Raw genomic sequence first — 17803 nt, forward strand, 5'->3', positions numbered from 1 at the left:
TCCTTCAATTTGATTTATTTGGGGAAGACCACGAACCCTATCCTTTTGCTTGAGAAGCTGCAGTCCCTTATGATTTAAATGCCCCTATCTGAGATGCCATAGTTGAAATTCGTTTGAAATTTCACTCTTCAAAGCCACTGGACTTGTGTAGTTGATGGAGAGTGGAAAAACCTTGTTTCAAGTCATCTCAACTTTAGCCATCAGTGAGTTCTTCTTCTTGTCTATGATTCTGTATTCATTTCCTTCGAAATGGACTTGACTTCCTTTTTGAATTAACTGCCTCACACTTAAGAGATTGTGAGCAAGACTTGGGACATAAAGAACATCATGGATGAATTTTCTCACCTGATCTGGAATGCACTGCTATTACACCTTTTCCTTCAACTTTTACAAATTTCCCATCACCAAGAAAAACGGAATTTGAAGCATTTTCATCAATTTTAACAAATAACTCACAATTACCTGTCATATGACTGCTGCTGCCACTGTCAAGGTACCAAACCTTGTCGTAGTTGCTTTTAGCATTGAGACAAGTGAGAAACACATGCTCTTCATCATTTTCCTTGCTGAAATTTGCTTTTGAACTTTCATTCTTCTTGTGCCAACAATCTTGGTCTGAATGGTTTGGAATGCGGCACCTTTTACACCTTAAATATCATTCAGTTGAAGTGTGATTTGACTTCTTGCATGTGATGCAATTCTGTCCTTGATTGTTGGACCTTTGAGGCTGAAAATTCCTGTCTTTGCCACGACCTCTTCCATGACCACGAGACTGATTATTTTGGCCTCTTTGAGACTGGTCTTGTTGCTGAAAATTTCCTATCCTCTCTAGGTTTTTTTGTTTCAAATTGAGCTTTGATTGAAAAGCTTGCTCCAAGGGCTGACTTGAAGATCTTTTAATTCTTTCCTCGTGTGATTTTGAAGAATCATAGAGGTCAAACATGGTCATAATTGAGAGGTCTTTTGATTCTTCAATTGCTGCAGTTGCATGATCAAATTTTGGTGGTAAACTTTTGAGAATTTTTTCAAATATCTTTTTTTCTTCTATCCGATCACCATAAGTTCTGATTTGGTTGACTATTTCAGAAACCTTGGAAAAAAAATCTTTGATGCTTTCAGAATCTTTCATTGCCAAGCAATCAAAGTTCTTCCAAAGAGATTGTAGTCGGATCGAGACTACTTTATTGTTTCCTTGAAATTTCTTCTGCAGTGTTTCCTATGCGTCTTTAGCCTTTTGAATGCCAAAGATGCAGGGATAGAAAGTCTTGCTGATCCCTTGATGAAGATAACTCAAAGTAAGAGCATTATTTTTTATTTTTTCTTTGTACTGGGTAGATCTCTGAGATGAGGTTGCTATGCTTGTGTTTGTAGAGGATGAATCATCATTTGCTGAAGTTGAATCGTCATACCCTTCTTCAATAATCTCCCATAAATCTTGTGCAATGAAGAAAATTTTCATTTGATCAGTCCAGCACCCATAATTTTCTCCTTCGAAGATGGGTACTTGGTTTTGAGAATAATTGAATATAGTTCCAGCAGAAGAAGAGGTGCTGGACAACATGGCTCTAAAACCAAATTTTGTTGGAACATAAGAATAGAAAAAACAGAAAAGAAAAATACTGAAAAATGCCTCTTTAATTTACTGACTGGATGAAGAAATTACATATATAAAAAGCTACAGTGCTGCAGCACTTTTTGCTGGATTTTTGAGATTCTTTTCTATTTTTCCACTACTTAAAATGACTGGGATTAGACCACTATTTATAGGGCAGAGTACATGGGGAATAGATGGGAAATTTTAATATTCTAGGGACTTAACAACTCATTAAATAAACCTAGAAACAAGGCAAAGAATATGACAAGTTCCTAGACTAAATAACTCACTCCTGTGCTATTAATGGATGACAGCTGTATTCCACTTTGAAAAAACTGAACAGAACTTTGAATAAGAATCACATTGGCTGCAACTTGCTGACTGAATAATTTTATTGCTGAATGTTCTACTGACTGTAAGTTGAGTTGTCTGCTGACTTTTCAACTAAATAACTGAATTAACTAATTTTAGTAGGTTGATGGCTTTCTCACATATTCTACGATCACAACGCACACTTGAAGCACTTTTTCAATTTACCCAACCTGCTTTAGCTCTATGCACTACATCATCTTTAATTTCTCCTTCAGCTTGTATAATAGATCCAATGTATTGAAATCTACAAGTGCTATTTATTTCTTCAACATCAAGTTTAACTTTGTCTCCAAAATTCTTCCTACCATTACTGAAATTACATTTCATATATTCTCTTTTATTTCTACTTATCGTAAAGCCTTTAGATTCAAAGCTTCTCTCCATAATTCTAACTCCGCCTCTACTCCGCCCCTAGTTTCATCAATTAATACGATATCATCTGCAAACAATATATACCATGAAACCTCATTTTGAATACTCTTATTTAGTTGGTCCATCAGTAAAGCAAAAAGATAAGGGCTCAAAGTAGATCCTTGATGTACACCTACGGTGATTGGAAATTCTCTGGTTTCTCCATCTATAGTCTTTACACTAGACATTACTCCATCGTACATATCCTTCATGATATCAGTATACCTACTACATATACCATTTTTTTTTTTCTAAAACCCACCATAGAACTTCCCTAGGTATCCTATCATATGCTTTCTCTAGGTCAATAAATACCATATGCAAGTCCCTCTTCTTTTCCCTAAACTTTTCCATTAATCTTCTTAAAAGATATATAGCGTCTGTGGTAGATCTCTCAGACATAAAACCAAATTGATTTTTTGAGACCATTTCTAACTTTAATCTTTGTTCAACTACCATTTCTCATAGTTTCATCGTATGACTCATAAGTTTAATTCCACGATAGTTATTACAATTTTGAATATTTCTTTTATTTTTGTATATAGGTATTAAAGTACTTTTCCTCCATTCATCTCGTATTTTCTTAGTTTTTATAATTGTATTAAATAAATTAGTTAACTCCATTACTATAATTGTATCACCTAAGTATTTCCAAACTTTAATTGGGATGTTATCCGGTCTTATAGCTTAAGAACAAAATTCTGATACTATAAAATACCCAAATGCAGGCCCTTATAATTTTGCCTAGACACCAAGGCGTTCCCAAAAGTGCCAAGTTGACTCCATTACTTTATATTTATATATTTTTAATTGCTAAATCTCAACTACTATGTTGATCACCTATGTCTCCAATTTTATTCTATGCTTGCTTTCTCCTTGTTTTGCTTTACAGTCTTTTCATTAGATAAAGCCTTCAGATTATAACATCTCATTTTTGCCACCTTTGTGAAACGTAATGCTACTGTCACCAGACAATAACAAGCTAGAATCTAAAAGATGCTGCCCAAATAAAAAAACCTTAAATAAAAAAAAAAAAGAAAGCATAAATTAAAGGAATCACCATAGCTCGTGTACTGGGTTAGTCTCCCCCAATTTCCAAAACAGGAGTTAGTCTCCCCCAATTTCCAAAACAGGAGTTAGTCTCGAGTCAAAAGATCCATGTGTATTTTTAAACAATACCTTCTTCATTTTCATTCCTAGAAGGGTAGAATACTAAACTGCCTTTACAATCTGTTTATTGCTAGAACCCTATCCAGTTTTCATCTTCCTCATTTACAGTGGTTTGCACAACAATGAAATGCTTATTCTTAGGGAAATTCTGATAAGAATGTCCTTTTGCGACAGTTTTTATGGTGATTCAACCCCCTTTGTATTAAGAAGCCCAGCTAAATTCATAAGAATGCAATTCAATTCATGATCCATCGCAAATCCCTTCAGTGGGGGGAATACCATGCTGTTGTTCATCTTCCTCAAAAGAGCATCTAGTAACCAACCAACTCATGAAACTCAATGTGTAAGCGTCAACATATCTATAATATTGAGCCAAAACACACAGCTCACTACATCTGTCACTCATAATTTATCAGGATTAATTTCTCTTCCATGAGATGCCTCATAAGTCATAAGACTCAATTATTTGAGCTTGGTGTTGATGAAGTGGACCATATACCATAAAATACAGGCTTAGTCTTTAAGACAGTAACTGCTGGCCAACTCTTGTTTTTTGTCAAAAATCTCATGAAAAACTGTAAATATATCTATGGTCATTTACGTGGCAGTCTCCCACCACATCATTTATGCATGGCATAAGGAGAAGCTTCCACACAGACCATGGCAGGTTAATTCACATACTTTCACGAGGACCATAAAATATTTGAGCTTTTAAAGGAGAGTTTCAAGTTACTATATTGCTAGCTAATGTGAGGCAAGTTTTAACTTTTTGCTATGCTGTAAAGGCTTGAAGCTCGTACTCTTTAGATGCAAAATTTACCCTGTCAAGACTTGGAACTACATCAGCCAAGACTTAAAATTGTCAGATTGCAAGCTTTGAGCTGACATAGCAGTGATGTGTTAGATGATGTATAGATGCCATGGTAGCTGAAGTGTTGGTGATGAAGCACCGACTCGATTCTTGTGTCGCAAGCTGCTTGCTTGATGCCCATGTGTCTTACCAACATGCAGTACATGTAGCGCCCACCCCCCCCCCCCCCCTTTCCTTTTTTCTCCCCTCGTTTTCTTGCTCTGGGAAGGTTGTTCCTTGTGATGTTATTTTGGGTGCTGGCAAATCAGATGGTGGAAAGTCCAATGGTGGTGGTGTGTGAAAATTCAAGTAGGCTAGATATCTTGAAAAGGCCATAATGACTGGATATTTGTTGCATGCATGTGTGTGACAATGGATGGTTTCAATTTTTTTGGGGGCATGTCATGAAGGTGTTATAAAAGACCTTGATGGAAGCAGAATGAAGGATTCTTTTTCTGCTTCTTCTCTCTTTTTTTTTTTTAACCGTAATAATGTTACTTAAATTAAATTGCAGACTTTATGAGTTTGAGTTGAAAGACTTGAAACTCATAGAAAATCTTTTGAACACTAATAACAATAGCAATTTTTGCAGAAATAGTGAATCCTAGCAAGAGATTGACAGCTGTGTCAAATCTTGATACCATATGATGCTGGTCAACATCCAACACAAATTTCAATTCTAGATGAAATCTAAATAGCTAAGGTATATGGGAGATTTATTTTTTGATAAAAAAGGAAGAGAACGTCATTAAAGAAGAGAGAATATACGACAAGGAGATTAAGAGATCCTGCTGAGAAATGAAAATACCAATGCAAGGGAAAAAATAATCAGAAGTCTTCCCATGTTTTTTGATGGTGAAGTAAGACCAAGCTCATGAATTTATTATCCTAAGTTGGAACAAGTTGATAGGATCCCTTTTATAGCAATGCGGCAATGCCTGGCAATCCCTGGGTAAGGAGGTTTTGTAGGTCTACAATACTTGGGAAGCAGGCAAAATGATTTAGAAACATCAATAAACTCCAATACTACTTTCCTAAACAATACCAACTTAGAATCTATATGATATTGCCCAAATAAAAATAAAATTTATAAAAAGCGTGACTAAATAAAAAAAAGAAAATAAATTAATTTCATGCTCCCATACTAGCTTGTCATGCTGCATTTGTGCAAAAAAAATGTTAAGCTAGGGTTTTTTAATAATGATTCTTTGATTCTAATAGAAGGGGTGGCGATGTTGGTGATTTTGACATGGAAAAGACTCCCCTTTGAACAAGTGAATTCTTTCTCAAATTTTTTTTTTTCATATTGGTTAAAGATATGTAATTATTGAATTTTGCTCGGGCACACATTGGAAGCTTGATGCTGCTTTTCTACTTTTGGATCTCATGAACCTAAAGTATTTTTGCATAAGTGTTACAGTGCCCAAGTGGGAGACCCTGTTTCATGATGAGATCATTAAAAAAAAAGTGTAGTCCGGTGGACAAAGCTCCCGCCTATGCGGGGTCCAGGGAAGGGGCGGACCACAATCATGAGAGGAAATTATTGTCCAAGACCTGTTTGGCTCCTTTTGTGCTTTTGTCACTCTTGCCATTGCTTATCAGAAAAGCTGCAATTTTGTATGCCTTTTCAGTTACCAATATAAACTAATTGAATATTCTTAATTGTTTATTTAGATTTTTCTTTGGAAAATGAGACTTTATTTGAAATAATGATAGCATACAAGTAGGTGGCAGCTGATGAATGAAATATGATACTAGTTTTCTTTGTCTTGTTGGCAGGTATGGCTAAATCTTGTGACCTTGCCCATTTGTGACATACAAACATCAATCAAATGAAATGGTGCCTATGACACAACACATACACCAAAATAAATTGTTAATAATGGCCTAGAATGAGTTAATGAATTTTGCTTACCTAGTTAGGTATCTACGCCTCCATTAAGGCCTGTGGTTCTACACTTCTACTATAATAGTGAAATGTGGTTTTTGGCAATAAATGACTTGTATACTCATCCCATATTATCATGATAGGATCATCATTTGTCAGCTGTCCTACAGTACTCTTGAGACTCTGAGCATTGCCATATTTATCATTAACCATTCTTTTATGAGAGGTTCTCAGATCATCCAAATACTAATGGGTAGACAACAAATGATACCCTAGTCCCCTATTATCATTATAGGATCATCAGCAGTTCATCAGTTGTCTGAGCTCACAGTTCATCAGTAGTCCGAGCTCTGCTATATGTATCAAGCTTAAGTCACTCATTCCCTAGGCATGAAGAAGGTACTGGGAAGAGTTGCTATAGTGGGAACTGGATGATTGCCAATGACCTGTGTAATTGAAGACATCATCTTATTATCCAAATCCATTTGAAGCTCTGAGCATTGCCGTATTTATCATTAACCATTCTTTTATTTATGGGTCTCAGAATTTTGTACAATGAACGATATCCTAATCCTCTATTATCATTATAGGATCATCAGCAGTTCATCAGTAGTTGGAGCACTGCTATTTGTATCAAGCTTAAGTCATTGATTCCCTAGGCATGAAGAAGGTACTGAGAGGAGTTGCTCTTGTGCAAATGGGGTGATTGCCAATGATGATTGAAGACATCATCTTTTTATCCAACCCCATTTGAAACTCTCAAATAGAATTGCTTGGAATTACCTGAAATGATAGAAGAGTTTGTTAGTATCACCTTACAGAACCCTAACTTTGGTCCAAGGTGTAGCAATACCTCCTAAAAAAATTAGTTTACCAGTACAAATCCTTGATTTACCACTGCTTGACTTGAGAGAATCTTGCTAAACCAGTTGATGATGCTAAGGAATCGTTGAGATAGCTTTAGGGAACTCTGATGTGGCAGAGTTCGTGGGATTAGTTGGGAAACACAATGGCAAGAATAGCCTGGGGCATGTAAATGGAGGATTTAGATGTCCACATTTATCTAAGTCTGGAAAAATTGTAAGAGGATTTAAAAAATAATTAATTTTTTTTTCCAAATAAGTGCATTACTTACCCTGAACTTGCATCAAATTATAATAGCAAATGGTATCTGCCCTGTTGAAAAGGAGAATATTATGCCCCCTCAAGAAGCTGAAGCATTAGCAGCCCATTGCAATATTTTTTATTGTTATTTATTTATTTACTATTTGTCGTTGGGGGTGGGTGGTGGATGTTTGGTTGGTAGTGAATCCAAGAGGCCAGATGCCCTTCCTCAGCACAAAACGTAGTTGTTCCATATGAAGAAAATAATTTGGGATCAGGACAATTTAAAGGACTAGGAGAGGGCAGCATTGCGGCAATAGAACTTGAGCCAGCTTGAAAATTTAAAGCTCAAAACTGGACTTGAAATCGATTGGTTAAAATTGTTGAATTTGAGCTTGATTCAGCTACTTAGAACTTGAGCTCGACTCAATTAAGCTCAATGTAGCTATAAAATAACATTAAATATATGTATAAAAAAATGAATGCGACACTTGCTGTACAGAGCGTTCACACTTTATTAGGGGGATGGGAAGCGCAACGTACATGCAGCCTTACCTTCACAGTTGGAGAGTTTTTGTGGCTTGAACCTTGGAAAAGATAAAATATGTGTAATTTATACAGATCCCCAATCATTTTCCAAACACAAATGTTGAAAGCTTACTGATAATTTCTCTTAATTTTCTGAATACCTCCAGTTAGTCTTCCTTATCCATCTCTCTATTCTCTTGAGGTACATTGACCCCAATTGTTCATCTTCAATTATCCAACTCATTCTCATTTTTGGCTTAATGATCTACAGACTTCAAGGTTTCTTTTCTAGATGACCATCACCTTTTACCTTAGCCCTTTTTTGTTAATAAAAAAAATATCATGGATCATATTCACATGTATAAACTTAAACAAATATGGATATATCGAGCATATAACAACTTGAAATTGGTTCTTGTAAATGTCGTGCAGGATTATGTTCCGGATGACCTTGAAAGCATTTCTGGTTTTGAACCTCCTGAGTCCCCAGAATCTAGCTATAATAGCTTGCAGCTTTCCTCCGAGGATTATGCAAAGGAGCCACCACTAGTTCCCCCGCTCCTCCAAATGACACTACTCAATGTGCCTTCTTCCTGCAAGGAGATTCCATCTTCTTTGTCGAGACCTCCTCATGTGGTTCTAAATCATCTGTTCATGCAGAAGGGGAAGAGCAGTCCTTCAGTGGTTGCTCTCGGTTCAACATATCGGTTTCTTGCCAAATATGTTACAGTGGTTCTCTACAAGTCCTTGCAGAAATGAAAGCACTTTGTTTCTACCTGGGTTCTGAATACTGCAATCTCATTTTCATGTAATTTCTATAATGATTGGGAGGTAAATGTTATGTCAATGGCTTTAGTAGACTTGGGAAAGAGTAGTTCAGCAAATTTCAGCATTTATAAGTAATCTCTTCATGAGCTAAATACTGTTGGTTTTTAAAACAAATCATATTAATTTGATGAATATTAGCTGTTTGGATGTTTATGGAACAAACCTAGTTCAGCTTTCTTGGTCATTGCTTCTTTGGATTAGGTATCACCTGCTTATATCAATGACTGAATTCCCCTTCAAATCACCACTCTACAGAAAATATCCTGTTTGAAGGTTTTCAAGTTTGTTTTTGAGAATTGACCTAATAGTTGGCTATGCTAGAATGGAATGGATTTAGAGTGCAATGGAATGTGAAGTTACGAGGACTGATTCAATTCTATTATATTCTACTCTTGCATACTAAACAAACCATGAATTCCCATAAATTGCAGGTAGGCTTTTGTTCGCCGCAAACAGGGGCAAAGATCAGGTCCCTTCTGTTTCTTATTTTCTTATTCAAACAATTTTCTACTTCTTTCTAGATGCAGGAGGATGATGATCAGAGCTGGAATTATAGATCCAAAAAATAAATAGAAGACGATTCAGATGAAGGCTGGCAGAAATCCTTTTTGTCCCATTTATTTACTGCAAGTGCATTATTAATCCATGACAAGGCTGCAGAAACAATGACGCAGTGCATTTGAACAATGAAATTTTGCTCTGGGGCTTCAAAAAGACCTTTCCTCCACCTGCAGTAGAGAAAAAAAAAAAAAAAAAAAAAAAAATCCTCAAATTGACAAGAGTGCAAAGCAGCTTTTCGTCGCTTCTAAACAATCATATGAAGTAGAATCTTCCCACTTCCTCTCTCAAAACCACCACAATTTACTCATTTTAATTGCCAAACCCCGGTATAGACTAAGAATAAATTAGTCAATTTTCCATGTATGCCTTTACTTCATGTTCTTCATTGCACAGTCCCTCTGCTTCAAAATATCACTTGGCAATGGAAACCAAACATAATGTTTTGTAACTTTGTAATGAACCTAAATAATAATATTCACATTCAACAATGATGTTATGAACTAGTTAATAAAAATCACAGTGACCAGGTATTCTTGCCTTGTTTAAGCGTTCTCCGCCAAACTGATTCCTCCAAAAAGTTGATAAGCAAAATATACATTCTTTTTCTTGTGCTCCAACTTCTTCCTACAATAAGCTGAAAAATTGCAAAACGTACACATTTTATGCTCCTTTCATGCGCTGTTACTGATATTAATTGCTCTAAGTAATATGGAAATAGCATACCTGCCATTAAACAGTGCCTCAAGAGTGATAGCTGCTGTAAATCTTGCAAATCCTGATCCAAGATGCAGCTCCCCTTTCACTCATAAGCAGAAAGATGAAGATCATAGTGTGTAGACAATATCTTTGTGGTGTCGGATTTGCCCATTGCCCCCACCTGAAGTAAATAGCGGATTAGCGAAAATAGGAAATTCCTCACTGTTTGAAAAGGACTTGAACTTGGACTTCAATGAATTTCTATAAAATATAATATAAAATTATATTAAATTTTGTTCAAATTCAAGGTCAAAATCCATACTCCCACTTTTAGTTTTAAAAAAATGAAATTACAAAAATAGGGTCTCCACAAAACATAATAAAGTGAGGTTATTCCCTTCGAAAACACGAACAAGAATGGGGCTCACAGGCCCCCAGGGCGTGGCTCAGGTAGTAAGGTCGGATGCTAGGAGTGCCTCTCACGAGGTCAGCAATGGCGCCTCTCGGGTTCGATTCTTCCCCTGGGCTCCTGATTTACCTCCTCATGGTGTTGTGGGGCCAGTGCCATAGGGCGTGGGATTAGTCACGAACCTTAAAATGGACATGGACACCTAGGAGATATCCAAAAAACAGAAAGAATGGGGCTCATAGAAAACGGGTGGACTCTTGTCCGCATCTTTAGGTCATGGACACTGACAAAGGCCCAGATGAGTGGGTCCTACGGTATGCCAAGGATTAATTTCGGCATGGGGATGGTGTTGAAACATTAAATTATTGTTGGCTGTAATTCTATATAATTATATACATAATTATATAGAAGTAGCATTTAATATATTATAGATAATAATAATGGGTATTAATAATAGTAATTATTTGTTGTAAAATATGTATATTTATGTGGATGACTATCTAGATAATATGTTACAACTTTTGGTATGCTCATATAATAGTTCATTATGTCGTTAACCTTTGAAATGCCAATGTATTTGCTTATATAAGGACATACTTTACAACAAAATGAGACAACAAGATAATTAGTAACATCTAGTTTCTGAAAAACTAGACTGTTGAATTTCTATAACTCCAAACTTTTTTGTATTTCTTTTTATTTCATTTACAACATGTTATCAGCATGATCAAGTTTCTAATGGTAGAACAAGTTTCGTTGGTATTATTCTAAGGTAAGAATCTTATTTCCTTTAACATTTGTTATCTAAATAACTTTAGTTTTTCGTTAAACTATATTTGTATGTTAAACTATATCTCTTACCTTGAGTACGCGTCCTTAAATATTTTTATAACTATATCTCTTATCTTGAGTATGTGTCCTTAAATATTTTTATGTTGGGATATGTGTGAGAATAACATTTCCATTTAATATTTACCTAATTTTGAATTTTTATTTGTTTTCAAAGTTACGTTATGATGTCAAACCTCACAAAACTTGAATTCGTTGCCCTTGATATTTCTGAAAGAAATTATCTGCCATGGGTACTTGATGTTGAGATTCACCTTAATGCTATGAATCTTGGAAGTACAATTGAAGAAGGAAATCAAGCATCCCTGCAGGATCACGCAAAGGCAATGATTTTCCTTTGACACCATTTACACGAAGAATTGAAAATTGAGTACCTTACTATTAAGGATCCATGAGTCATTTGGAACAATTCAAAGGAGAGATATGAACACCAAAAAACGGTAATTCTTTCAAAAACTTGATATGATTGGATACGCTTACGAATGCAAGATTTTAAAATTGTAAGTGAATATAATTCAACCTTGTTCAAAATTAGTTCTCAATCGAAGTTATGTGGAGAAAAAATTACCGATGATGATATGTTAGAAAAAACATATTCGACTTTTCATGCCTCGAATGTGCTTCTGTAGCAGCAATATCAAGAGCGTAGATTTACAAAATATTATGAGCTAATTTCTTGTTTACTTGTGGCTGAACAAAATAATGAACTTTTATTAAAAAATCATCAATCTCGTCCAACTAGCTTAACACCATTCCCTGAAGTGAATGTGGTTTTTTCTCAAGGTCGTGGACGAGGTCGTGATGGTAAAAGAGGATGTGGTAGGAAAAATTGTTGGAACCGTGATGATCATCCTTCAAAATTTGAAAGCAAAGGTGCTAAAAAGACTCAAAGGAAATTGGCAAAGAATAAAGAAAGCTTTGAACAAAATAATAAAGCGCAAAATAATGACAATATTTGCTATAAGTGTGAAATAAAGGTCATTGGTCTCAAGTATGTCACATTCCTAAACACCTAGTTGATCTTTACAAGACATTGTTAAAAGGAAAAGGAAAAAATGTTGAAGTGAATTTGTCTGAACCCATTAATGCTAAGTATGAGTCTCCTTTGGATGTTGATTTTGATGTTTCTGATTTTTTTTGAGGATTCTAGTGGCAAAATTGATCATTTGATTGGGGATGGAAATGTCTAATATTATATTATCTTCATGTTTATGTTATTTTGAAAAAAATTAACTTATGTATTTTTTTTTTTTATTAAAAGTTTTACATATAATGTGCTGGGTAATATTTTGTTATCTTTCCTAATTCTTAAATTTTACTTTTCATTTACTAGATTATACAAAATAAACTTTGATAAAATGGAGGATGACATGTGTTTGATGGATAGTGGCACGACTCACACAATTCTTCGTGTTAAAAAATATTTCTTACAATTAACATTAGTTGAAATTAATGTTAATATAATATCTGACTCTACAAATGTAATAGAGGACTCTAGAAGAGTTCACATTATGTTTCCAAATGGGAAAAAATTATATATTGATGATGCTTTGTATTCTAGTAGATCCTGAAGATATCTATTAAGTTTTAAAGATATACGTCACAATGGATATCATGTTGAAACCAAAAATGAAGGAGATATGAAATATCTTTTTTTTACATCTACAGTTTCAAACGAGAAGGTCATATTAGAAAAATTTTCAAGTTTTTCATCTGGCCTATATTTCAAAAAAAATAAGGGTGGTTGAATCAAATTTTATGCACCGGAAGTGCTTCGAGCCTAGAAGTTTTATACTTTGGCATGATCGTCTTGACCATCCTGGTTCAACTATGATGTGACGAATCATTGAAAATACACATGTACATCTATTAAATGATAAGAAAGTTCTTTTACTTGGTTATTATTTTTGTACTTCTTGTGCTCAAGGAAAACTACTTGTTAAACCTATTATTTTTGTACTTCTTGTGCTCAAGGAAAACTACTTGTTAGACCTTCTCTATCTAAATTATCTTTAGAGTCTCCATCTTTTCTACAAAGAATACAAGGAGATATTTGTGGTTCAATCCATCCATTTTGCGGACCATTTCGATATTTCATGGTTTTAATTGATGCTTCCACTTGATGGTCACATGTTTGTCTACTTTCAACTCGTACTGTTGCTCTGGCTAAATTTTTTGCTTAAATAATAAAGTTAAGATCAAGTTTTCTTGATCATCCCATTCGGACTATCCATTTAGATAATGCAGGTGAATTTTCTTCAAAGGCATTTTATGACTATTGCATGTCAATAGGAATAAGTGTTGAACATTTTATTGCCCATGTTCATACACAAAATGGTTTAGCAGAATCCTTCATTAAACGTTCATAATTTTTTGCTAGACCTATGCTTATGCAATCAAAGCTCCTGCATCTACTTGGGGTCATGCTATAGTGCATGCTGCATCTTTGATTAGAATTAGACCAATTGCATATCACAAATTTTCACCTTCACAACTTGTGTTTAATCACCAACCTAATATATCTCATCTTAGAATTTTTGGTTGCGCTGTATATGTTCCTATTGCACCTGCACAATGAAGTAAGATGGGACCATGGCGTTGGCTTGGTATTTATGTTGGTTTTGATTCTCTTTCTATCATTAGATATCACAGGTGATCTTTTTAGAACAAAATTTCTAGATTGTCAATTTGATGAATCGGTTTTCTTGTCATTAGGAGAAGGAAAAGGATTAAAAACACAAGAAATTTTTTAGAACACACCAACTTTGTCTAATCTTGATACACACACAAATCAATGTGATCTTGAAGTTCAAAAAATAATTCATTTGCAGAATGCTACAAATCAATTGCCAGATGTTTTTACAGACACCAAAAGGGTCACTCAATCACATGTTCCGGCAACAAATATTCTTACTAGATTGATTGTTCTTGAAGAACACCCAATGGGAATACCAGCTAATGAATCTAAAGTGCACTAGAAACATGGAAGATCAATTGGTGTAAAGGATACTATTCTTAGAAAGAAAAAGGAAATGGATAAAAGTGATACTCCAAAAGCGTTCATTAACACTCAAGAAGAGGTTAAAAGAAATATAGATCAACAATCCCACATTTCCACATAAGCAACACTAGAAGTGGTTCCGGTATTGGAAAATTATGAGATCTCATTAAAATTTGGAAATATGCAGAGAAGAAATGAAGTTGTTGACAATGTGTTTGCATATGCAATTGCTTCAGAAATTATTAATGTTAATGAGCTTGAGCCTCAAACTGTAGAAGAATGTCGATATCGAAATGATTGACCAAAATGGAAAGAAGCAATATAGGCCGAGCTAGACTCATTAGCCAAATGTAAGGTATTTGGACTAGTAGTCCAAACACCTGAGAATGTCAAACCTGTAAAAATGGGTTTTTGTACGTAAAAGAAATGAAATGAATGAAATTGTGAGATACAAGGCGCGTCTTGTAGCACAAAGTTTTTCCTAAAGGCCTAGTATAGATTGTAATGAGACCTATTCCCCTGTTATGGATGCAGTTACTTTCAGATTTTTGATTAGTTTAATGGTTTCTGAAGGACTCGACATATGCCTCATGGACGTAGTAACCACTTACTTGTATGGTTCATTGGATAATGACTTATATATGAAAATCCCCGAAGGATTTAAAATTCTTGAAGCATATAATCCAAAACAAAGGCAAATCTATTCTATTAAATTATAAAGATCCTTGTATGGATTGAAGCAATTTGGACGGATGTGGTACAGTCATCTAAGTGAATATTTTTTGAAAATTGGATATGAAAATAATCTTATTTGTCCTTGTGTTTTCATTAAGAAGATAAATTCTAGATTTGTTATAGTTGCAGTTTATGTTGATGACATAAACATAGTAGGAACTCTAGAAGATATCTCAATGACTGCTGACTGCTTAATGAAAGAATTTGAGATGAAGGATCTTGGGAAGACAAAATATTGCCTTGGTTTTCAAGTTGAATATTTAACAAGTGGAATTCTTATTAATCAATCATCTTATATAGAAAAAATCTTGAAACAATTTTATATGGATAAATCTTATCCATTAAGCTCCTCGATGGTTGTTCGTTCACTTGATGCGAAAAAGGATTTTTTTCATCCTCGAGAAGATGATGAAGAAATCCTTGGTCCTGAAGTATCCTATTTTAATGCAATAGGAGCACTCTTATATCTTGCAAATTGCACTAGACCAGATATAGCTTTTGAGGTAAATTTTCTCGTAAGGTTTAGTTCTACACCAACTCAGAGACATTGGAATGGAGTAAAACATGTTCTTCGTTATCTCCATGACACATCTGATATGGGTTTGTTTTACCCAAAGGGAGTAAAGTATGTGTTGAAAGGATATGCTGGTGCTGGATATCTTTCTGATCCTCATAAAACTTGATCACAAACAGGCTATATTTTTACATGTGGTGATACTGCTATCTCATGGCGATCTGTAGAGCAAACAATCTCTGTTACCTCTTCAAACCATTCAAAAATATTGATAGTTCACAAAGTAAGTCGTGAATGTGTATGATTAAGAACTATAATCCAACACATTAAAGGGATAAGTGGATTATATCATTGGAGAATGACATGCCAACAATACTGTATGAGGACAATGCAACATGTATTGCACAAATCAAAGGTGGGTACATAAAAGGTGATAGAACTAAACATATTTCATTAAAGTTCTTTTACACTCATGAAATTTTGAAGAAATGAGATGTTGACATTTGCAAAATTCGTTCAAGTGATAACTTAGCAGATCTATTCACAAAAGCATTGCCAACTTCAATTTTCAAGAAGCATGTACATAACATTGGAATGCGACAACCTAAGGACATTTCTTAATTGATTGTATTTTTTAGGGGAAGTATGAATATTGTACTCTTTTTCTTTCGTTAAGGTTTTGTCCCACAGGGTTTTCCTTAGCGAAGGTTTTAACGAGACATATTCATAGTGTATAGTCATCTAAGGAGAAGTGTTGTAAAACATGTATATTTATGTGGATGACTATCTAGATAATAGGTTACAACTTTTGATGATATGCCCACATAATAGTTCATTATGTGGTTAACCTTTGGGATGCCAATGTATTTGCTTATATAAGGACATGCTTTACAACAAAATGAGATAATAAGATGATTAGTAACATCTAGTTCCTCAAGAACTAGCTTGTTGAATTTCTATAACTCCAAACTTTTTTGTATTCCTTTTTATTTCATTTACAACATTATTGTTATTATTCCTAATTTATATATATATATATATATATATCCCACTTTTATTATTATTATTATTTATTCAAATCAAAATGTGACGCCCTGATTTTCGTACTAATTTTTTTCAATAATAAATTAAAGAAAAAAGAGAAATTGGCTTACCCCAGGGGATATGTCTACGCCGCTCCTACCACCGATTCGCTCCGATAGAAATGACGGCAGCAGAGAATGGAGATCAACGGTATCTTCCAATTTTTGATTGGGCAAAAATCCGTCACGAAATCAAGGAGAGTGAGAGAGAGAATGAGAGGAGAGAGAGAGAGAGAACCTGCACGCAGGACAGGAGAAAACAAAAAGAAGAAGAAGAAGAAGAAGAATAAGAAGAAGAAAAACAAAGAAATAAAAAAAAATCAAACCTCCTAAAGCTAGAAGCTTCAGGAGAGTTATAATAATAATAATATATTTAATTAATATTAATGATAATATATTTTATTAATAAAAATAAAAATAAATTTTAATTTTTTTCTTTTTTTTAATCTGATTAATTAATTAATTATTATTTTTATTTTTGTATTTTTATTTTTATTTTTTATTTTATTTTATTTTTTTTGGGAATCACTCTACTAATCTTCTATATCCTTTTTTGGGGTTATTACATTCTCCCTTCCTTATAAAAATTTCATCCTCGAAATTTGCTATTCATCAGCTTTCCATCCTTAAAGAGAAACACCTCAATTTTATTAATTACCCTCACTTATGGCGGAGGAATACCGTGGTCTCCTGCGTCAAACTCCAATTCTCGCTGACGAGTATCTGCAGAACTCTTCTGCCGGCTCTGTGCTGTTCAGATCCTGTCTCTGATGAGTCTAACTTTATCCTGAGTCTACTGTACCAGCTCTGGCCCCAATATCCATCTCTTCCCGATCTCATCCCAGTACAACGGTGATCGACAACTCCTGCCATACAGCGCCTCATACGATGCCTTCCTAATGCTGACCTGGTAGCTGTTGTTGTACGCAAACTCGACCAATGGAAAATACTGCATCCAATGGCCTCCAAAGTCCAGCACATATGCTCGCAGCATATCCTCTAGAATCTGTATCGTTCTCTCTGTCAACCCATTTGTCTGAGGATGAAAAGCTGTGCTGAACGACAACTGAGAATCCATGGTCCCTTGTAAACTCTTCCAAAAACAAGATGTGAACCGTGGGTCTCTGTTTGAAACTATGGACACTGGGACGTTGTGGAACCTAACTATCTCTTGGATATATAACTTAGCTAATCTGTCAATGGAGCAGCTA

At 34.8% G+C, this 17803-nt stretch overlaps 1 protein-coding gene across 1 annotated transcript in view; it reads left to right on the plus strand.

Annotated features, from left to right (window-relative positions):
- The window catches only part of LOC131159331 (SNF1-related protein kinase regulatory subunit beta-2), a 28105-nt gene extending 19198 nt beyond the window's left edge, over positions 1 to 8907 (plus strand). Inside the window, exon 4 of the mRNA XM_058114174.1 lies at positions 8350 to 8907. Coding sequence (XP_057970157.1) covers positions 8350 to 8676 — 327 coding nt within the window. The 3' untranslated portion in view covers positions 8677 to 8907. The remainder of the gene's footprint in view (positions 1 to 8349) is intronic.
- Positions 8908 to 17803: the final 8896 nt, after the last annotated feature.

The sequence above is a fragment of the Malania oleifera genome, chromosome 7 (assembly GCF_029873635.1).
Source record: "Malania oleifera isolate guangnan ecotype guangnan chromosome 7, ASM2987363v1, whole genome shotgun sequence".
Taxonomy (NCBI): domain Eukaryota; kingdom Viridiplantae; phylum Streptophyta; class Magnoliopsida; order Santalales; family Ximeniaceae; genus Malania; species Malania oleifera.